This window comes from Penicillium rubens (genome assembly GCF_028828025.1).
Source record: "Penicillium rubens strain IBT 27055 chromosome Unknown utg000001l_segment0_segment0, whole genome shotgun sequence".
NCBI classification, from domain to species: domain Eukaryota; kingdom Fungi; phylum Ascomycota; class Eurotiomycetes; order Eurotiales; family Aspergillaceae; genus Penicillium; species Penicillium rubens.
Genome location: NW_026890599.1, coordinates 1,540,920 through 1,561,441, shown reverse-complemented (window position 1 = coordinate 1,561,441; position 20,522 = coordinate 1,540,920). Strand labels below are relative to the sequence as shown.

At 49.5% G+C, this 20,522-nt stretch overlaps 10 protein-coding genes across 10 annotated transcripts; 4 read left to right on the top strand and 6 right to left on the bottom strand.

Moving 5' to 3' along the window:
• Positions 1 to 421: 421 nt before the first annotated feature.
• On the top strand, positions 422 to 2,346 carry N7525_000624 (flavin-containing monooxygenase; the record flags this gene model as incomplete). The annotated part of the gene is made up of 2 exons (XM_002562161.1): positions 422 to 1,055; positions 1,112 to 2,346. 2 exons carry the CDS (start codon positions 422 to 424, stop codon positions 2,344 to 2,346), a joined length of 1,869 nt encoding a protein of 622 aa, XP_002562207.1.
• Positions 2,347 to 2,514: 168 nt separating this feature from the next.
• N7525_000623 (uncharacterized protein) lies at positions 2,515 to 3,475 on the bottom strand (the record flags this gene model as incomplete). Its single annotated transcript, XM_002562162.1, has 2 exons — positions 2,515 to 3,328; positions 3,408 to 3,475. The coding sequence occupies 2 exons, from the start codon at positions 3,473 to 3,475 to the stop codon at positions 2,515 to 2,517; spliced, it is 882 nt and encodes a 293-aa protein (XP_002562208.1).
• A 786-nt stretch (positions 3,476 to 4,261) lies between these two features.
• On the bottom strand, positions 4,262 to 5,522 carry N7525_000622 (putative malic acid transport protein; the record flags this gene model as incomplete). The annotated part of the gene is made up of 2 exons (XM_002562163.1): positions 4,262 to 4,480; positions 4,545 to 5,522. The coding sequence occupies 2 exons, from the start codon at positions 5,520 to 5,522 to the stop codon at positions 4,262 to 4,264; spliced, it is 1,197 nt and encodes a 398-aa protein (XP_002562209.1).
• Positions 5,523 to 6,070: 548 nt separating this feature from the next.
• Positions 6,071 to 6,427, bottom strand: N7525_000621 (uncharacterized protein; the record flags this gene model as incomplete). The annotated part of the gene is made up of 2 exons (XM_002562164.2): positions 6,071 to 6,159; positions 6,208 to 6,427. The coding sequence occupies 2 exons, from the start codon at positions 6,425 to 6,427 to the stop codon at positions 6,071 to 6,073; spliced, it is 309 nt and encodes a 102-aa protein (XP_002562210.2).
• A 1,249-nt stretch (positions 6,428 to 7,676) lies between these two features.
• N7525_000620 (uncharacterized protein) lies at positions 7,677 to 8,363 on the bottom strand (the record flags this gene model as incomplete). Its single annotated transcript, XM_002562165.2, has 1 exon — positions 7,677 to 8,363. One exon carries the CDS (start codon positions 8,361 to 8,363, stop codon positions 7,677 to 7,679), a length of 687 nt encoding a protein of 228 aa, XP_002562211.1.
• A 446-nt stretch (positions 8,364 to 8,809) lies between these two features.
• N7525_000619 (uncharacterized protein) lies at positions 8,810 to 9,163 on the bottom strand (the record flags this gene model as incomplete). The annotated part of the gene is made up of 3 exons (XM_061211633.1): positions 8,810 to 8,938; positions 8,964 to 8,997; positions 9,033 to 9,163. The coding sequence occupies 3 exons, from the start codon at positions 9,161 to 9,163 to the stop codon at positions 8,810 to 8,812; spliced, it is 294 nt and encodes a 97-aa protein (XP_061070859.1).
• A 148-nt stretch (positions 9,164 to 9,311) lies between these two features.
• On the top strand, positions 9,312 to 9,775 carry N7525_000618 (uncharacterized protein; the record flags this gene model as incomplete). The annotated part of the gene is made up of 2 exons (XM_061211632.1): positions 9,312 to 9,597; positions 9,621 to 9,775. The coding sequence occupies 2 exons, from the start codon at positions 9,312 to 9,314 to the stop codon at positions 9,773 to 9,775; spliced, it is 441 nt and encodes a 146-aa protein (XP_061070858.1).
• A 928-nt stretch (positions 9,776 to 10,703) lies between these two features.
• N7525_000617 (uncharacterized protein) lies at positions 10,704 to 12,032 on the top strand (the record flags this gene model as incomplete). Its single annotated transcript, XM_002562167.2, has 1 exon — positions 10,704 to 12,032. The coding sequence occupies one exon, from the start codon at positions 10,704 to 10,706 to the stop codon at positions 12,030 to 12,032; it is 1,329 nt and encodes a 442-aa protein (XP_002562213.1).
• Positions 12,033 to 14,890: 2,858 nt separating this feature from the next.
• N7525_000616 (F-box domain protein) lies at positions 14,891 to 17,608 on the bottom strand (the record flags this gene model as incomplete). Its single annotated transcript, XM_002562170.1, has 2 exons — positions 14,891 to 17,405; positions 17,502 to 17,608. 2 exons carry the CDS (start codon positions 17,606 to 17,608, stop codon positions 14,891 to 14,893), a joined length of 2,622 nt encoding a protein of 873 aa, XP_002562216.1.
• A 558-nt stretch (positions 17,609 to 18,166) lies between these two features.
• N7525_000615 (putative C6 transcription factor) lies at positions 18,167 to 20,464 on the top strand (the record flags this gene model as incomplete). The annotated part of the gene is made up of 5 exons (XM_002562171.1): positions 18,167 to 18,870; positions 18,934 to 19,371; positions 19,424 to 19,805; positions 19,858 to 19,993; positions 20,046 to 20,464. 5 exons carry the CDS (start codon positions 18,167 to 18,169, stop codon positions 20,462 to 20,464), a joined length of 2,079 nt encoding a protein of 692 aa, XP_002562217.1.
• Positions 20,465 to 20,522: the final 58 nt, after the last annotated feature.

Here is a 20,522-nt window from a genome sequence, read left to right as displayed (position 1 = left end):
ACCTCAAGTCGAGGTTTCGTACCAAAGGAGGTTCCCTTGGTCCAATCAAAGCAACCGAATTCTACACATCAACCACAGAAGTATCGAAAGTTGTACTAATTGAATGGTACAAGAGAGGAAGTATCATAGAAAAAACCGCAGAGTGCAGACAGTGTGATCTCTCGCTAACATTTGCCGGGATTAGCAGACTAAGACCCCGGGATGGCATACATAGTCGGGGTAAACCAGGGCAGAGATATAGCCCCGCGATCTGCAGGTCCTCATATGTAAATATACCTTAGGCATGTATTTGGAACCTTCTGTGTTGTTCAAAATGCGGGGCGGTTAACGAAATAAAAGGTGAGGGGTTATCGCCCATTGCATCTCTGTTTGTGTCCCTTCCCCCCAACACCCTCAATCATACCAATCACCCCAAACCAACATGGCAATTTCCAATAACATCCCGCCATCGCATGAGCGAGTTGTGCCGGGTTCCTGCAACATCGAACTCGGCCAATTCCCCAAGACCATGTCGTCTGAGTCGGATGTTGCATTAGACCCGAACGCTATTGCGGACAAAATAATCAACCAGCTAAACACGGGTCTCGCATCCAGAGACAAGGCAGCAGTCGCATCACTATTTCTCGAGAATTGCTACTGGCGTGACCATCTGTGTTATTCGTGGGACTTCCGCACCCTCGAGGGGAGTCAAGCTATCTCCGCCTTTGTCACCGAGATAGCACCTAGTAAAATCGAAATCGACCGATCAGTTGACTTCAAGTCCCCACACAAGGCTCCAATTGATGCCTTCGGTGAAGTTTTTGGAATTGAATTCTACATCAAGGTCACCACCGAGAATGGACAGGGCAATGGTATCATGCGACTGGCAGAAGATGATGGCCAATGGTACATTTTCACCGTCTTCACTTCCATGGTCGAGATAAAGGGCCACGAAGAGAACAAGGAGAGGCCGTTTGGTGTTCGTCATGGCGAGCAGCAGGGTCGGAAGAACTGGAAAGATCGGCGTATTGATGAGATTAACTTCGAGGACAAGGATCCAGCAGTATTGATAGTTGGTATGTGTCGATGATCCGTTTCCCTCTAGAAGCACGAAATCTAATGACGAATCAAGGTGCTGGCCAGGGTGGCTTGACTGCTGCAGCACGTCTCAAGATGCTCGAGGTCGACACCCTCGTCATCGACCGAGAAGAGAAAATCGGAGACAACTGGCGTCAGCGATACCATCAGCTTGTTCTCCATGACCCGGTGTGGTACGACCACATGCCCTACTTACCCTTCCCGCCCGACTGGCCCATCTACACACCAAAGGACAAACTGGCGGATTTCTTCGAAACCTACGTGAAGTTCCGAGAGCTCAATGTTTGGATGCAGACCGAGATGAAATCGTCATCCTGGGATGACGACAAGAAGCAATGGACGGTTGTTCTCGAGCGCAAGACAGAAAACGGAACTGAGACGCGCACCTTGCACCCACGCCACGTTATTCAAGCTACCGGCCACTCTGGTAAGAAAAACATGCCCAGCTTCGAAGGAATGGAGGATTTCAAGGGAGATCGCCTGTGCCACAGCTCGGAACATCCTGGCGCGAATCCCGAGTCAAAGGGGAAAAAGGCCATTGTCGTTGGATCGTGTAACTCGGCAAATGATATCGCGCAGGACTTCGTCGAGAAAGGGTACGACGTGACTATGGTGCAGCGAAGCTCTACCTGCGTGGTATCATCCGATTCTACCTTGAGTATTGCCTTCAAGGGGCTCTATGATGGGACCGGTCCGCCAACCGAAGACGCCGATCTTTATCTGACGAGTGTCCCATTGCGCCTGCTCAAAGCGCAACAAGTCAGAGTCACCAAACTCACTAACCAGAACGACGCGAAGACGATCGAAGGGCTGGAAAAGGCTGGTTTCAAGGTCGACAACGGACCAATGGGCAGCGGTCTCTTGATGAAGTACTACCATCGCGGAGGCGGGTACTACATTGACGTCGGTGGAAGCCAGCTTATTATTGATGGGAAGGTCAAGGTCAAGCATGGCCAGGAAATCAGCCAAGTTCTTCCCCATGGACTCCGGTTCGCGGATGGCTCAGAGCTTGAAGCCGATGAAATCGTGTTTGCCACTGGATATCAGAACATGAGAACCGAGACTCGTGTCATTTTCGGTGACAAGGTCGCTGACAGGGTTGGTGATATCTGGGGTCTTGATAAAGAGGGTGAAATGCGGACTATATGGCGGCGGAGTGGTCACCCTGGATTCTGGTTTATGGGAGGGAACCTCGCTCTTAGCAGGTACTACTCGCGTATGCTAGCATTGCAGATCAAAGCGCTGGAAGAGGGGTTGACTACTTGGTAGTTACTGAGAAGTGGGGCTTGCGCTTGCATAACATTGGCAAGAAGACTACTTCTAGCTCATGTGTATCTATTTATGGCTGCAATCGGCCTGAGACAGCCAATCCAGTATAAGTACTACTAGCACCAGTGCTGTTCAAGATACATGTATACTTCCCCCGGTAATTAACAATCAACCCAACCACCCTTCTTGAGAAGCCACCGAGACACCCAAAGTCAACACAAGAGTGTACAACCAAGTCTCGAAATCCGCCGAGCCCCCAGAAACCGGCTCCGTCAATACCAAACAAGTCCGAAGATGATCCAAGATCGAACTCTTCCTCACAAGAATCTCAATCCCGCCCCGAGTCATCGTAGCAATGCGACTCTTCCGACGAATCTTGCGATCAATCGCCATAAGAACAAACTGTTCATTATCCGGAGACCCAGATGCCGCATTTCCATTTGCAGCGAGTGTCCGTTTCTCCCACTGCATAATCATCCGACACTGCTCGGTGCCGGTCGTATTGTCTTCTTTTTTAATAACGAATCTGTAACAAGTGCCTTTCTCAGGTCCTGCCGAGCTGGCGCTGGCTTGCCAGATGCATTTCGTGTCGCGGAAGTGAATTGATGATGGGATGTCGCTGCTTGGCTGGCACATTGCAGCGACGGTATCCTTTTCTTGGGTATCGTTTGAGTGTGGATCTTGCTCTTCGGGATGGTCTTGTTCATCTGGCTGTTTATTGGTGATATATGGTTCATTGAGGGTTGCGTAGATATCCCTCGTGCCGAGCTTTGGGCGTTGTGGGAAACTTCTTGTCAATTTTGATTTGCGGAGTGGTGGCTGCCATATCTCTAATACTGGCACTGGTCGATGGTTTGGTTGTAGTTGTTGGATTTGGAGAAGTAGTTTGGGGCTGAGTCGAAGTAATTGACTTGATTTTGGGGGCGGCCGGGCTATTTGGAAGCTGGCCTGGATTCTGGTTTTGATGGGTTGAGATGATGGTCTGAGGATGAATTAGATATTATTCTCAGTAGAATAAAAGAATTTATACAAGCGATTCTTCCAAGAGTATTATTACATACCGTTCTTCGCTTGATGTGTCGCTATCATAGGTTCGAATAGTATCCGGGGAGTCCACGGCGAAGTCCATATTGCTTCAGATTTGAAGGTTATACAACACAGAAAAAAAAAGATAGAAGGCTGACCGCTAGAAAGTGCTAAAGGGCTCTGTATAAATACATATAGCTTGTCAGCCTTGGCCGTGGCCCTACAAATAGCCGTATTCGTATCATCGTGCACGAGCCAGATGGGGTGGGTCCAGCGTATCTGGGAACTAGTACGAATACGGGGGGTTTTACTCCGTAAGGTCTGAGATTTTGTCTGAAGAGGCACATATTCTCGTTGCCTGGGACATTTGACACATGGTACGGGGTATAAACCTGTCGCATACATATGTGCCGTGATTTGAAACCCTGAAGGCTAGGCATCTACAATCCCTTTTCCACGAGGCCATGGGACGGCCCCACTCCAAAAAATATTCTTAAACATTCCAAGCCATCTTTATCCACTTCGTACTCCATACTCTATACGGACTACAAAGTCCGTACTCCGTACTCCGTACGTTGACCACACAACATAGGGTTTTGTCGATCGACAGCCGTTTTGATGTTCGGGGGTTTTCCGACCCGTGCCCGTGTGCCCGACTGGGCAGGGCAAATCCACAGCCTCAACTTCTCAGAGCGACCATTCATAGCCACCCCATATGATGAAATCTCATCTCGAACGTAGATGTCCTCGCAAAACATGACTCAGTTTCGTTTGAAAATGCCCTCAAGCTTGCCGAGTACAAAATACTCCTATAGAGGCCACCTGTAGCCCCAGAAGCGGTCAAAAGTTCCTCCGACTTGATGATATCGGCGGAAGTCGTTGGGATCTTTCACGCTTCTTTGTTAACCGCAGGTCGTCGGTCATCATATCGTTTTCTCCATCCGTGATCCAGGCCAAAGACCCGCCCTGTCACTATGCCCTTCAATGTGAAGATCTGTATAACCACCCACATAAGTACGAGCAGCAGCAGAAGGGCAGTGGAAAACACATCGAAGGCAGGAGAATCCATAATCCTCCCAAATTCAACGGCAGCATTGGTAAAAGTACCCTAGAGAAATCGAACGACTGTTAGAACACCTCCCAAGAAAACCAGAGCAAATCAATATACGCACCCACGGGAAGACCACAGACCACACAGCCATGGTGAACCGTGACTGCTTCCAGCCCCCAGGTTGTGTGTGCAGAGTATAACAGATAGTCAGGATGGCAAAGAACCACCAAAAGACCCCATGCCCCCAGACAAGAAGACCAGTGAAATGGCTGATAAAAGCAAAGGGACCAGCTGCCTCTGCAGTCAAAAGCTGACCACGATCATACGCCGCAAAGCTCCCGGCTTGAACAGCCTCGCCCAAAGCCTGGAGCGCAACCGAAGCCTGTCCGCAAGGACCGCACATAATCATATCCTGGTACACCGTGTCCGGTGACTGTGACGGACGACCGAAGTATTGATAGAGTATAATGGTTTCGAACGCAGCAACGAGGGCAAGGCCGGCCCCAACTTCGAGGTAGGAGATGATGATGCCGGGGACCTGGAGACGGGGGCTGATACGCGCAAGACGACATATAACCCCGCCGCCCGCGGCAGAGGTCAACGCCGCAAGGAATGGCATCAACATATCTGCCTGCATGTGTCGTGTGCCCGACTGCTGCATCTTGAGGTGGATGAATGGGATCACCATACAGGCGACTATGGCCATGCCGGTGTTTACCCACCACATGATGTAAATGGCCAGCCCGGCTGTGTCGCCGTATTGGAGGACGGCCATCTCGAGGATGGAGGTGGAAGCGATGGAGATGCAGCAGAGACATGATGTTTCGGCGCTGTTGTTTCGCAGCTGGTGTAGGACGTGTCTTGGGTGTAGGAATGTGCGTATGAGATAGAGGATGAGGAATAAACCAAGCTGGACGATGGTGTAGATCCATACGATTGTGGCGAGCGTTGTTAGCCCGTTAAATTGGTATTTCAGTCGATAGAGTATCACGGCAATTATGCCTGTTCCTTGCGGAACGATGAACCATACCGATGCGAAATTCCACAGGGCGCGAGACAGCGGACCCGCTGGTGGAGGGAGGTCGCCCTGATCTGTCATGTGTGGTTCTGTGGCATTCCCCTCATTGAGAGCGGGAGATTGATCTTACTACTCCGTATGCTTTTGATCAATCCGAGGGAACATGCAGGATCGGCGCAGCTTTGGTTTGTCTTGACGTCATCGGTCGAAGCTCGGGGTTGGGAGCTATCTGCAGATCACACAATTGCTTCATTTTTGTAAAGATAAAGAAAATTTTTGTATTTGATTGGAGCAATACTGCAAATATCAGATACATATAAAGCAAATTGACTGTAAGGCAATAATTTCAAGATGAGTTGCGCGCAGATCCAGGGCCACCCCATACCATAAAATCATAATTTCGAACGAGAAATTGTCCAAACCACCATGGCCGACCGAATCAGAATACCCCGAAGCATGTGCGTAGTCCCCTGAAACCAGGCGAACCCATTCACGCCTCAGTGCTTTTTCCCTGAGGACTTTCAACCCATATAACTCGCTGTAACCCCGTGTAACGCCAGTTGCTCATCGTGTAACATGTTCCAGCATCCATTTCGTGAGACCTTCGAAGGGAAAAGAAGAAGGGGAAGTTACGAACTCCCTGTGTCTTTTGTGTAGTTGGTGTCTTCGGTGTAAGTGGGGGGCCGATAGTAGCCCGGGTAGGCCGGCCCCGCTGGATCTAATCAGAGTCAGCGACATGTCAGGTCAAGAAATCAGCGAAACATACAACGCGACTCCAGATCTCTTCCACTCCAGGATATTTGCCTCAGATTGTTGAATCCCCGAGCTCGCACCTCGGCCATGTAGACCTTCTGATCGTAGCCCGGACTGAACGGGGTCTCTCCATCGGCGGGTTTGTAGTGTTTAAAGAGCGATGCTCCCAGTGCGGTTGCTGCGAGACAGGCGACAAGGACAATGACAATGATAGCTGCGTTGGAGAGCCCCATTGTGAATGGAATTAGAGAAAGAAAGTCTCGGTCAGATCGGGGAATTGCAGTTGGTTTCGAATGCAGTTTGGATTGTAAGAGGTGGGTCAGTGCATGATGGAGGTGAGAGCCTCCACTGGGAACCGTAGACGCCTCGCGATGCTAGGGACTAGCACTGCGACTGATGAAACGGGATGAAGAGGGGGGATTTGAAAGAAAGAAAAAGAAAACAAAGGAAAGAACAAAATAAACTTCAACGTCACAAGTGTCGATACCTCCGATTTGCAATCTGATGTGTTGTCTCTATACGTGACCATCCCATTGGCCATGTTTTCGACACAATTAATATTTGAGCACTACATCTGTATCCACCAATCATTACATTGCTGTGTGGCATTTGATTGAAAAAGCCCAAAAATAGCACTGACGTGGCTAATGTGTTTAGTTAAAAGCTTGTCATCGACACTACATACTACCTAGGTACCTACTTTAATTGGTCAATTCATGTACACAACAATTTGAAGGATCAAGACCAGTGTAGGACAAGTAAATTGCAAGAGAAGTATAAACCAGAGAAGAAAGAAGAAGACAGGCCTAACATCAAAGGAAAACAATGCAAGTGCTCCCGTAGGCAGCAGCCAAGGCGTGTAATATGGTTTCGCACCGAAAATTAGATCCATGAGTTGCCTCGGTACAATGTAGTAGGTACATACATGTACATATGTATACATATTCTACATCCAATATGAGTTCCGATAATGACGGTCAAAGAAGATAGCTTTTGCAATCTAGCTACCTAAGTAGGCATCGGTGTCTACATGTACGCTCCCGAGGGTCGAATAGAGACGTCAACTAATATTCTTCAAGTATAGATCGCCAGGACATAATGCTTGCCAGCAAATCAATGATCGTTCTTTATTTCCCTCTGTCGGCTATACCAAAATATCCCTTTGGCACAATACAGGTTGGGTGGGCGAGTTATAAGAGTCAGAAATAAACGGTCTTTACAGGATTCAAAAGCCCATACTAGTTTCGTCCTCTTATTAGTCCTACGGGATGTATTCTACAAGTAATATAAAGGTATACAATAAGCGTCGTTTCGACTTGAAAGCTTCTAGATTTATTCATGTCACAACTATAGGGCCAGGCAAAAGAAACTTCAAAAACAAATGTCAGTAATGCTCAATCACGTACTCGCCAAAGAAAAGGATTATCCACTATCTGGGAAATTCAGCTGCTGAGAGTTAGTCAAGCGAATCAAGGTAAGTTCTCAGACATCCTCAATATCGAACCGAATGTTGAGTCCAGCCAAGCTAGTATGGAATGTCACGATCCGCGGAATCCGTTTGACCCCCTGACCGTATGCACACAAGACAAAGGCCGCAACAACTTTACCAATTGGAGTACCAAGGATACCGCAAAACTCCGGCGAAGGAGACTGCCAAGTTTGCGGCTCCTTAGGTGGAAACCCAAGCCCCCGGGACCCGTAAATATCCTCTCGAATAAAGGGCCTGGTTTCCGCTTGAATGATCATAGTAACAATAACACACTTTAGGCTTTCCAAGGGATAATGCGACTCATAGAGAGCCTTGGTAAACTCGGACATGTGGAAGTTCGTGGGATCCTGTGCTCTCTTCATGTTATCTATGAATATAACGCCTGGTCCGATTCGCCCCATCCAGTATGTATACTCGCCTTTGATTTTAAGAACTGACTGGTCCAGATACATTGTTTGTCCGCTTGCTGGGTCGCCAAGTGTTAGGCCAAAAGTATCGGCCCAGGCTTCCCATTCTAGTGTAAGGGGCTTTGGGCTGGAAACGACATGCCAGAGCGTAGGATCGAGGCCTGCCACAGTAAGTGTGGTTCTGGGAATATAACATCCGGGCTCATCGGCAGACTCCATCCATCGTCGAAAGGTCTCGCCCAATGGCTCAAACTCGGGGTACTTGGCGGGCATTGCGATGAAGCTCCCTCTAAGCACACCAAACCAATTGAGATCACAGGATGTTAAGCGCTTACCGTAACTCAAGCTTCTTGAGATCCTGTTGGTACCCCAGTAAAACAACTGTGCATCGAATACGCTTATATAGTTTTAGCCAGTTGATCTTAGGAACAAAGAGAAACAAAGGGCATAATCAATACCATTGTGCGGAATAACGCATAATCAAGGCCAAGAGGCTTAGGGAACTGACGAAGAACAAAGAATAAAGGAGTCAAAGAACCATCCGACCTGCCCTGCAAGGATGGAACGAGGTCTGAGGGCACAAAATCATTATGACAAGCCACAGGCCGTATCAAATTCACATATAGTCATGTTCGTCCATGTCTTTACCACGCCCACCAGTGTGTATAACCACGCAGTATTCATATAATCCCAATAATCTTTCGTCCTTATTGGTTTGTTCACTGTTGCCTTTTCTCAATGCCGAAATCCTGGCTACAAGGCACATCCGCCGTCCAGTCTTCGCGGAACGGGGGCCTGCTTGGCCAGTTGTCGGGTGGTAGCGGCGGTCGTGTTGTTTCAGCAAACATCTATGGATATTTGTGATGTACTTACATTCAATTTCAATAGGTGATTGGAAGCATTTAACCTAGAAATAGTAGTAGTCAGTCAGTCAGTCAAGACCGTTGGCGGTTTTGCTTAGCATGGTGATGGTGCGTGGAGGCTTTATTCTTGCCTTGCTTCTCTGAGATGTGTAGGAAGGCGTTGTCTCGGTCGAGGTTGTAGACATCTTTGTGTGCTGCTGGTGTGTTCATCCTGGATATGCTGACTGCATGTTCTGTCGTTTTGATATGGCGAGCTGCACATTGTACAGTATTTCCGCGAGCCTAGCAATTCGACTTGTGGGTCGTCTCAGCCTAAGAGCTCGTCAGTCTCTCAGGTCGTATCTCGAACCATATCAGAATGTGCTTGCCTCATATAGGCCCGAGAACCCAGGGGGCTCTTCCAGGACCAAACAGAATTCTCGAAGGTTATTGTGATCCACTCGCTGAGGGTGTGACGGGGCTTTTCCAGGCCGGTAAACGATTGTGGGCACGACAGAAACAGACAACTGAGGCCGTCATCGTCACAGGGAATCGGGTCGTAAAGGCCTCGGGGACGTCCGTCGATTTGGAGATGGGGATAGATAAACTGGATAGTCGGCGCGTTGCCGTGCTGATGGTTGACAAGAACTGCTTGGTTGACTTGGGTGAGTTGTGCATCTCCCCAAAGAGCCTGGTGTTCACGTCTGGGGTGACATCGTCACCCGTGCGGAGACATCAATGCGATGGCCACATCGACAATGGAATAGCTACCATTTCAGTATACCATCCACACAATGTGGTAAGGTAGTTCTCATCAGATCCAGCGAGTATGATGCCATCTAATATGAGAGATTAGACAGCCAAAGATCACAAGTGTCTTGGGTTGCCTAGGCATGAAGCGTAGGATCCGAGGACATTTCTCATGCCTGGCAATACATCGACTGCAAAGCGGTAGAGACACACATCTAACCCCAAAGGCCTGACGTCTTGACTAGGCAGATTACAGATACATTTAGTGTATATAGCTATGTCCATAGAGACGCGAGTCTTATAAAAGGTGTCTCCCTGCTGCTCTCTAGCGTGAGCGTTGGAGCACAAAATTGAGGCTATTCCCTGTTTGCAAGTTCGACGATCTACCAGGTAGATATCGAGTCTGCAGCTAATGGGCTTTTGGTCTGGGAATCAAGCTTAAGGCTGAATAGTCCTTTGGTCCCTTTCCGGCGGTAGCTCCTGCCATTTTAGATTGAAGCGTTCAATAGGCTCAATAGCAGGCCCCGGGTGACAATAGGCTGTCTCGTCACAGTCGTCCCTTCCTAAAATGGAAGTTCAATGGTCGAGACACATAACGCCTGCCCATTGTGTCCATCGTTCCTTCCATTTTTGCAGTACCCTCTGTTTAGGGGACCCAGGATTTCCTATAAATACCCCCCTCCCCTCACTTTTCTCTTTCTTTCTTCTCTCTCTCTCTCTTCTCTTCTCAAGTTACCAACCCAGTTCTCACCAGCGCCATCTGCGCTGTGACATTTCTGCTCCCCCCCCACGTTCTCGGCCTCGCGGCATTTTTTCATTTTTATTTAAAAAAAAAAGTAAGTCTTGGGTCAAGTCCCCTTCTACCCTATACTCCTTCTGTCCCATACCCCTTCTATCCCATACCCCTTCTATCCCATACCCCTTCTATCCCATACCCCTTCTATCCCAGTCCCTTTCTATTGACTCGTGTCGGCATACAATGCTAATGCCTTCGTCTCTTACCGCAGAAAAAAAAATCAACATGTTGATCCCCTTCTTGGGAATCTTCCTGGGCATGACTCTCTGGAGTCAGTGGTTCCCCATCCCGGGTTTCACTGCTCCGGAGCAGTCGTTCATGCGGCGTCTGTCTGGTACGTTCCAGCTGACGATGGAGTCTTGGGCCTTCTGTGACCTGGTGAACGCTGCCGCCTCCAAGCGCGGTCATGCCTCCCAGGGCGAGCATCCTGTATGGGAGTCGCCTCACGTTGGCCATGGGTATGCAAACTCGACGGATACGGTTTTTAGCCTTGGTACGGATGTCATCGTCCGGCACAGTCTGGCCGATGAGATGCCGCCCTGGTTTCTAACCCCGTTCCTGGTACCCATCTCGGTCTCGTCTTGGTCAAGTGACGGAGTGACATCTTCTGATCCCGAGGAATTTGTCGACATCCACCAGCTTCGGCCCAAGCCCGAGCAAGACTACTTCGCCACGTTGTTGTTGTTCCTTGGCGTTTGGTGTTTCCTCCAAGTCCTTTGGGACTTGATTGCTTACCAACGGCAATTGTGCTCCGGTCTTGGTACCTTGATTGAGTGGATTCTGAAGGTTCTTGAGGGCCAAGCCCAGATCGCACGTGTGCAATTTGTGGCCGAGGAGGATTCATCTTCGTTCGACGAGGAGATGGATCGTCTGATCGCGGGTCCAACGGAAACGGATGAAGAGATTCTTTCTTGGGTCATCGCTGCTGACAATTGTCCCGAATCTGTATCTCACGTGTCGGTTCTCTCCCAGTTTAGAGGTATCTGGGTCCACCGGATCACCGAAAACCTGGGAGATGAGCAGTCACTGGACCCAGTATCGGCCTGCAATACCACCAACCCGGTTGACACAACGGATGACGCTCGCGCGAACTTGGTCTCGCGGCATCCTTGGAACTCGACTGATCTCTACGCCTCCGACCCTGACGATTCTCCGGCTCCGGCTGAGAGTCCGATTGGCAACGGTGCGGAAGATGAGCGTCCTGATTCCACCCCGGCGTACTTCAGCCGAAGAAACCGTCCGTCGCAAGCAAAGAGACGTCGCGACGCAAAGAAAGCACGACAGGAACGTAAGGAACTTCAACATTCCAATGTTTTGGCCTCTTACGCTTCCCGTGCTTCTCTTGCGATGTCTTCGAGCTCGACGCCTTTGTCGGCTTTGGCTCCGGTCTTCGTTCCTGGTCGCTTGGCGGAGCAGGGTGATTCGCAGAGTGGTCCTCCTTCTCCAACTCCCTTGTTCGCGAATGTGAACATTGATCCTCCTACGGACTGTGGTACGACTTCGCCTGATGACAGTGCCCCTCACCCTGCCCATCGCCGCCGCCGTCGTCGATAGTGTCATGCTTAGATGCTTCGGTGGAGGTGGGACATGTACCAGCAACTAAAGTGTCTGAGGGGGACAACCTTGAAGGAACTCCTCTCTTCGGAGGGTTGTTTAGGTCCTTCTCGGCTGTCCTGCAGCGCTTTTAGTCTGCTGGTACATGGTGTGCTGGGGCCGCGTCAAGTGTCCTCAGAAGCTTTTCGTATGTGGTTGGGTTGGAGATTGAGTTGACTGGCCAATATGCACCAAAAAAAAAAACCAGAAAAAGCAAAAACCAGAGAGAATTGAGAAACCCAGAAAACCAGAAAACCAGAAAAGAGAGATATGCTTTCACTTTTCTCTCACTTCTCTCACTTCTCTCACTTCTCTCACTTCTCTCACTTCTCTCTCACCTTCACTTGAGGTGACTCTTGCGACTCCTGTCTCACGTCGCTTTGTTTTTGCTTTTGCTGTCTGGGCTTGAGATTTGCCATCTGATTTCGGTTCTTCGGCTCTCGACCACGGTCACGACAATCTCGGTTCTATCATCTTCTCGCAAAGGGTCTTCCGCCCTCGTCTGCATCGACAATCAAACGGACTGTCGCGCCATCTTGCTGTTCATGATGACTTCGGGAGAAGCTCAAATTAGACACACATCTTGATTGTCTTTTTCATTCTTCAATTCAATCCTACTGGGTTCACGATTCTCTGTGAACGCTATTCCATGTGCTGCAACGCAGCACCTTGGTGACGAGGTCCTGCCCGAGTACATTCATTCCTTCGACCATTTTTTTTTTTGCAGGACGACAGTCACTAAACCTGCCTGTTCCATATTCCAACCACATGAACCACGGTCATTCATTGCGCCAATCATTCAACCGACATGGGGACAGTGTCAGTTTTCCAAACGGCCTCTGGGGGGAGGAGCCGACTGGACAAACCTCCACATTATCTGCATCGGTATCTACTATCTTCTACATCAGCAATCTCGGCACATCGTCATCTTGACGGTGGCTTGCGGGACGTTAATCAACCCTGCTTGTGCATGGACACCATTCGCCATCTTTTGCATCCATCACCTCAACAGGCTTTACTCGCAAGGCAAAAAAAAGGGAAAGCAAAAGAAAGAACACAGTGTCGAACGATCTCAAGCATCCTCATCCAAGCATCCTCTTTCAAGCATCCAAATTCGATCAACCGCATTCAAAAGAAAGAAAGAAAGACTTCCACTGAGCTTACGGGACGGCTTCAGTCGGACGCGAATTGAGAGGAAGAAAAGCAATTCTGCCTCAATTTATCATTACCACACATCTGCTGGTCAACTCAGATTAAGTTGCTCTCCGCTGGGCTGTGAGGCCAGCCTTTGCTGGATCAAGAGCCCCATGACCATCAATCGGGCCTTCGACTTTGATCATGCTTCCACTCGAATTCAGGAATCAAGGGTCTATCACCAAACCAATTCCAATTTTATCATCTGATTTTCCTCCCAAAGGTTGTTGCACGTTACACACTGGAGGATGAACCATTATCAATGCTTTTGTGCTCTGTGCAATTTCGGAGCGACTTTCAAATTACAAAACTGCTTGCCAATATGCTTATCAGACCTGCCTTGCAGCTCCTTTTTCCTCTCTCCACAAGACTTTGACTAAGACTTTGTGTTGGATGAGCCCCCTGAAAACAATGGGCGTCTTTGCGTCTTCGCTCAATCTCATGTGTTCGTCGGTGTCAATCAAGACGTTTGTCCAAGGTCTCTGGATGAGCCTCTCCATGTCCGTCAATTTTCTTCGGCACCTTGCCCTTTCTTCAGGCCACAGGACAGACAGACAATGCGACAACCCTCGGTCGACATATATTACCTCACCATTCGAGCTACATATAAAAAGCGGGTGACACTTCCGGGACATTCCTCGTTATCACTTTTCACCTTTATCCGACTCGGGTACCCCCCAAAAACTTGGAAAGCTCTTGATGACGAACCAACAAAACCAAAATTGAGTATTTTTTTCCAATCTTGCAAGGAAGCTGGTATGTCCTGCTCGCTCTCTATTTCTGTTTTTCAATTTACTGACAGTTAGGGCTTTCCCAGGACCCGTGACTCCTTCCATTACTTCATTGTCCTCCAGCGTTTCCTTTATTCAACCGGTTAAACTCTGGATTTTGTGCATGGACTCTACAAACCATGATGGGATATGATTTATGGGACATGGTACAAAGGGATATTAACATTGGGATGAACATGCATGCCATGATTCAGGTGTTGTGCGTTGTGTGGGTTCCTTGTGTTTTGTTTGTACAGATCCAGCATCCATTGAAACTGGCCGGGTCTTTTTTTTGTTGTTATCGTGATACCCCACAAAGCGTTGTCTTCTTCTTGTTGATTTTTGACTGTCTTGCTTCACCGGTCAATTCAATAATATTGTACTGTTGTGATTGAAGGTTGCTCTTGTAAAAGGTCCTGTTTAAGAGGAGCTGTGCTCCAATGATAAGACTCGAAATGTAAAATAAACGTGCTGTTGGGGGTTGACAGCTGATCAACTCAGCACGATTTCCCTTTGGATGCTCTCGGTATATAGAGCAGTGACAAGGCTATTACTACGACAATATTGAGCGGCAAGAGGGCCAACATCGGGAAATAGTAATTTTTTCTAACCATATGAATTGTCTGAGAACTGCCCATCATAAAGATCGGTCAGTACATAATCCATCATCCCCGCCGAGGCCTCGCTGTAGAAGCCTCGCCAATATCTCTATGCCGCAAAGTCCGGATGCACTCGGCTGAACAATAGGATAATAACTACACGATTTATCAGGACTGCAACCTCCTATGGGAACAAAGCTTTGTTTAATAAGGTGACAGTTGTATAGATGGAGAACTGGACATATGATAGAAGAGGCTACATAACCTGGCACTTCCCCCTTCGCTTACGACCCCGCTCCTTAATAGTGTTATCGTTCCAATCCTGAATCCGCCGGCGCCATTCTTCGTTTGTTGGTGGGGGTAAGCTACTGGGTTCGGTCGAAACTCGCCTCTGGAAAGACCGCTGTCTCTGAGGTATCTCATGCTCATCATCTGCTGCAGTGCCCTGTCCCTCTTGATATGGCTGTGGGATATGGAGAAGGTTTGGCGATGACACGGAGTATGGGAAGTAGGCATCGCCAAGTGCATCACCTAGTGCCGACGCCCCCAAATATGGAAGTGGCATGGTGTTTTCGTGTGGTTGTAGTTGGGCTGGATACACAGCAAACGTAGGTGTGGTGGGTTGGGTCGCTGTAGGTGGACGCGAAGCAGATCGAGGCTGTTCTGGTGAGAGGCCGTTTGTGAACGAATCTTGGGGTACCAATTGATCTGGGTTAAAGTCTCTGCCAATGGAGCTTCCCCTACGCCTGGCGCTAGATATATTGCCTACTCTCTGTAAATTGACAGATTGTGGGCGTGGACGGGCTGCTTCCTGCGCAGCAGGAACGGTTTCTTCTCTCCCAAGGGGGAGGGAAGAATTGGCGGCATTGGCTGGCGGGAGAAGAAGTCGCTGTAGATGTTCTGGCAATGGGTCCACTGTCTCGCGTTTATAAGGAGGAGGCGGTGGCACCCAAGCGTCGGCGTCACTCTCATGGGGAATATGCCGAGGGTTGTGGGAACTGCGATACCGAGGGTCGTATCGCCCACGGGTTGACGCAGCCGCAGTGGCAGCTCGATGGAGGACTTCGCTGGAACGAGGCTGAGTATTGTCATATGGAAGGTCGACTATCTCGCCTCGAGCAGTCTCGCTGGGAGAGGTAGGAATTGCAAGACTGTTGCGGCGGAGGTGAAGTGGCAGAGCTCGAGCCTCTCGAGTAGTTGCTGAATGACTAAGGCCCGCGAAATTTGTAGCAGTATCGCCGCGGTGTAGTCGTGTTCGCCTTCTTTCAAGCTCAACTTCCGTGGCCAAAGAGGAGTCGGGCTCCATGAGAATCTTGGGCGCCGTTTCTCCGACTTCGATATCAAGCACAATGGATTCACCGTTCATAGTTGAGCGCTCAAAATCAAGGAGGAGGATGCGACCACCGTCCACTGGGATATCTTCTCCGCCGAAGTTCTGTGAGCGCACACCACCAGGCGCTACCGCGACGAGTCTCCGGCGTTTCGAATCTGAATGCACCCAATGAGCGGATGTGATTCCATGCATGTCACTCACCCGCCGTCCCCGGATCAAGATCTTAGGTTGTTGAACGATCTTCTGAAGCTGTGCTAGATTGTCGCGAGGCGCACAGCCTCCATAATGATGACCACCACCAATCTCGGTACCAGTGATTTCACTAGCACCCAAACCAGGCATCCCATATATCCACAATTCTGAATCTTGGAACCCTAAAGCAGAAAGTTCTGCCGCATAATCCGTGGCGGGTCTCATGCTTGGCCGCATCTCCCGAGATTCATCAGTGAGGAATGGACTGGCAAAATAAACGATTCCCGCATTCTTGTTTAATTGAAGCGCCCTGAATGCCCCCAATTGTTGATCATATCCCATTACCCAGAGATCGTCAGCATCCTCGTGACCAGCAATAAGAGAGCCGTGAGTGATATGGCAATCAATTGTTTCAGGAAAGAGAATTTGAGTGGTCCACATTCGCATCTCGAGTTCTTCGGGCGAGGCGTCCGTTCCGGTCTCAGTATAGAAAGGAGGGGTGATGGTGACGATACCTTCATCTGCGAAGCCAAGAAGCATCGCTCCATCGGGTGAAAATGAAAGTGCATCAACGCGGGGACAACGCACCGCCCGGCGGTCGGTTGGCAACGCTTCTCCACCCACAGCGTATACCTCAATACTATCCTCAAAGGCTAAGGCTAACACGCTACCTGCTGGAGAGAATTTAATATCCCTTGGAGCATCATTCAGTGTGATAACTTGGATGTGCTTGGCTTCATCATCAGAGAGCTGGTAGATATGAACTCTATGCGTGGAAGACAAAACGGCAATGAGTGAGCCATCATCACGGAGTGTGGCTCCCAGTGGCCGCCTTCGAGTCATAAGCTCATGCTTGACGGCAACTGGGTCAGTGGCCACATCTAGTACAACGATGCGAGAAGAGGTGATGCAGAGAACCATTTGACCATTTCCAGAAAACGAGAATCGAAAAACCTCACCCTGTGGGAACGCCGTCGACGAGCTCATGGAACTTGAAATTAGTCGCACGAGAGTCTGCCGGGGCCGTAAAAATGCATCGAATGCGTTCTGTCTGACCTCCTTGACAAATTGGCGCTTGAGTTTAGTGAGGCTTTCTGTCTCAGAAATGAGCCCACGGGCCCAGGAAAATGATGAACAGCGTGACAATTGATACGCATATAATGCCTCGGAATCGGATGCATGCTTCCACCGTCGGTTTAGTAGAGATAGTGATGCAAATGTATTGGCATCGGAAGCATATAGGATGCTATTGACTCGGTAAGAATTGCGGTCAATGACTGACCGTAAGGCCACATGTCGGACGAACACAAGGTTGCGACTACCCGGTGAGATATTGACTTACTGCTCAATCACATTAAGTGGTAGCCGATCAAAACACGTCTTCAGGCTGAGCGACGCAGAGGAGCCCTGATGGACGAAAGTGTCCTCGGTGGGGGAAGTATCCTCCATGATCACCGCTTTGTACCTACATACAACGGATCAGGCACGCCGCGGGCATTGTTGCGAGGAATATGAACTTGTGGCTGTGCAGTTTCTCGCCCCATGAGGCAATGCGGGACACCCACGTCAATGAATCAACCCATGCCGATCGCCTGCATTGTCCACGCCAAGTCCGAAGATAAAAATAGAAAGAGCCTGAGGCCGAAAGTGATTATGTCAGCTTCACGTGGAGTGAGTCAGCATTCCCCACACGGATCCATCCATGGATGCCCGCAGTTCAATTTTTGATAAGAAAATGAGATTGCCGGATTCTGATATCTTGGGAGACTGTACGAGATGATGTGCATCTAGCCTTGACGAATCTAGTTCCGTTCCTCAGACATTGAGAGCTCCCAATTTTGTTCTCTCCTTTTTCTCCCCATTTTGCAGCCCGCGTGCTCATACCCCTCACTCTGTCCAGCCGCTAATCGGCCGACTCCGAAAGCACCCCGACAAAATCTCCAAATCACCATCTTTCGCTTTCCCCGTATTACCTCATCCGCATAACTTCACACTTGGGCATGCATCATGTCGCCTGCACCAGTCCAAGTCAATTCCTCCTCCAAACTCCCATCTCCCGGATTCAATGCCGGCGCCCGACCATACCGTTCCCACAAGGTCCGCGCCTGTGACTTGTGTCGCAAGCGCAAGTCTCGATGTACCGTTGATATCCCCGGTCAATCATGTCTTCTATGTCGCGTGCAAGGTGCCGACTGTCACTATCAAGAGGAGGCCAACGCGGATACTTCGGTCTTGAGCGCCCCGGACTCGAAATCCTGGGCAGGGCCGCCAGTGATGGAGCCCGTGCCGGGGCAGAAGCGTAAGCGCAGTGACGATGGACTCGCCCACATGAGCCAGAATATGCCGCCCCGGCAGCCGGCCAATGGTCCTAGTCCTCATGGAACGACTTCGTCAGGTGGTCGTCGAGGAAGTGATTCCCGGCGCAAAGATATGGACGATCCCCAAAACGAGTCGGTTCTCATTGTTGGCCCTATGGTCGCTGAAGATGCACAAGTCATTGAGAAACACATGCCTCCAGAGCGGATGAGTCAATCGGAAGAGCCCAAGAGTCACCCGTACAATATCTACTCTAGTGATCCGCGGAAACCAGTCCTTTACACCACAATCTCGCGGCGAAGGAAAGGTATGCGGAGAGGAACTCCTCCCGGTGAGAATCAGAAGGAGATCCTCGAACAAATACTTGGGCCGTTCAAACACGACTTAGTGAGACTGTATGTTCAGCATTGACTTTTCCCCCATTTTCTGGGTAACCCTGCTTATATTTTCAACTCTAGTTTCATTGATCGTTTCAACGTTTCTTTTCCGATCTTCGACGGCGAATCGTTCTGGGAATCATACATGGCCGATGACCTGCACGACCCACCAGCTGCACTGGTGTGTCAAGTCTATTCCATGTCCCTCGTATATTGGAAACACACACAAAATCTTGCGTGCCACCCGAAACCCGACGTTCGATATGCGATCAACATGACCGTCGCAGCGTTGCATGAGGAGTTCTCAGCCCCCGGATTAGACACAATCAGCGCTGCGCTTATCGATCTGACTGGACGGCCCATTTTCTCTATGACAGGGAACGCCGTCAGCTGTGGCCGTATGCTATCTTTGGCAAATTGCCTTGGTTTGAACCGTGATCCTAGCAATTGGAAGCTTTCACAAGCGGAAAAAAACCAGCGGATTCGTTTGTGGTGGGGAGTTGTGATCCACGATCGTTGGTAAGATTGTCCTGCTTTTCTTTTGGCTTGCAACAGACCTGACAATAAATAGGGGAAGCTTTGGTCATGGTGTTCCACCTCAAATTTCCAAAAATCAATACGACGTGCCTCTACCCACCGTGGACGTGTTGGTCCCATCAAACCTCCGCACTACAGAACGTGTGAGAGCAGCACACTGCCATATCTACCTCTGCCGGTTGACTGAGACTTTGGGCGAGCTGTTACCGCTGGTCTATGGGTTGCAACACAAACCCGCACGCGAGACATCCAAGAAGCTCAGACAAATACGAACAGACCTAGATATATGGGAAGATTCCTTACCAGACTGGTTGAGAGGGCCCACAGTCCACCCCGGGGAGCGGATCTATGGAGCAAGCAGTTTGCAACTAGCTTTCTTAGCTGTCAAAATGCTTGTCAGCCGAGTTGAACTAAATGTGAGCCGCAGAGGAGAGAAATCGAAAGGAGTGATCTCTAACAACCTGGCAGGAAGTCAACAACTCCGAAACGGAAAACACCGAAGCACGTCGCTATTTCCAAACAGAATGTAGAAGGTCAGCAGAGGAGATTGTTGGATTCATCACATCTTTACGAAAGAATAATTTCACGGAGTTTTGGCTACCCTGTACGTTGAAACATCCTCTCTGGTCATTCCTTGTCTCCTAATACTTTGACAGATAGCGCCTTCCATCTCACATCAACCGCGACATTGCTAGTTCGTTGTGCATTCGAGACCACCGACAGTGATGTTGCACGGTCCTGTCTTTCCAACGTCGAAACCCTGCGCTCAGTCTTGCGCCGTGTGCGGGAAGAAGAAGACTGGGATGTAGCAGACATGTGTCTGGATCACTGCGAACGCATTATGCACCGGCTTCCCGGGACCGGTGCCACAATGGACCAGGCATTCACAACCACGATGGCAGACAGTGGGCTGGTCAATCCGGCCGCGATATCGCTGCCAGAGACACAAACAAACAACGACATCGTTGACGACATGATGTCGATATCTAATACTTTTGGAACGATGGACGGTTTCCCCTTTGACATGACGGGAATATGGGATGTCTCCGTCTTCCAGGATGTGAACCTGACATGATCAGAAGATAATTGAACATATAGTCTTAATTTCCTATTTCAACAATATATACCCTGGG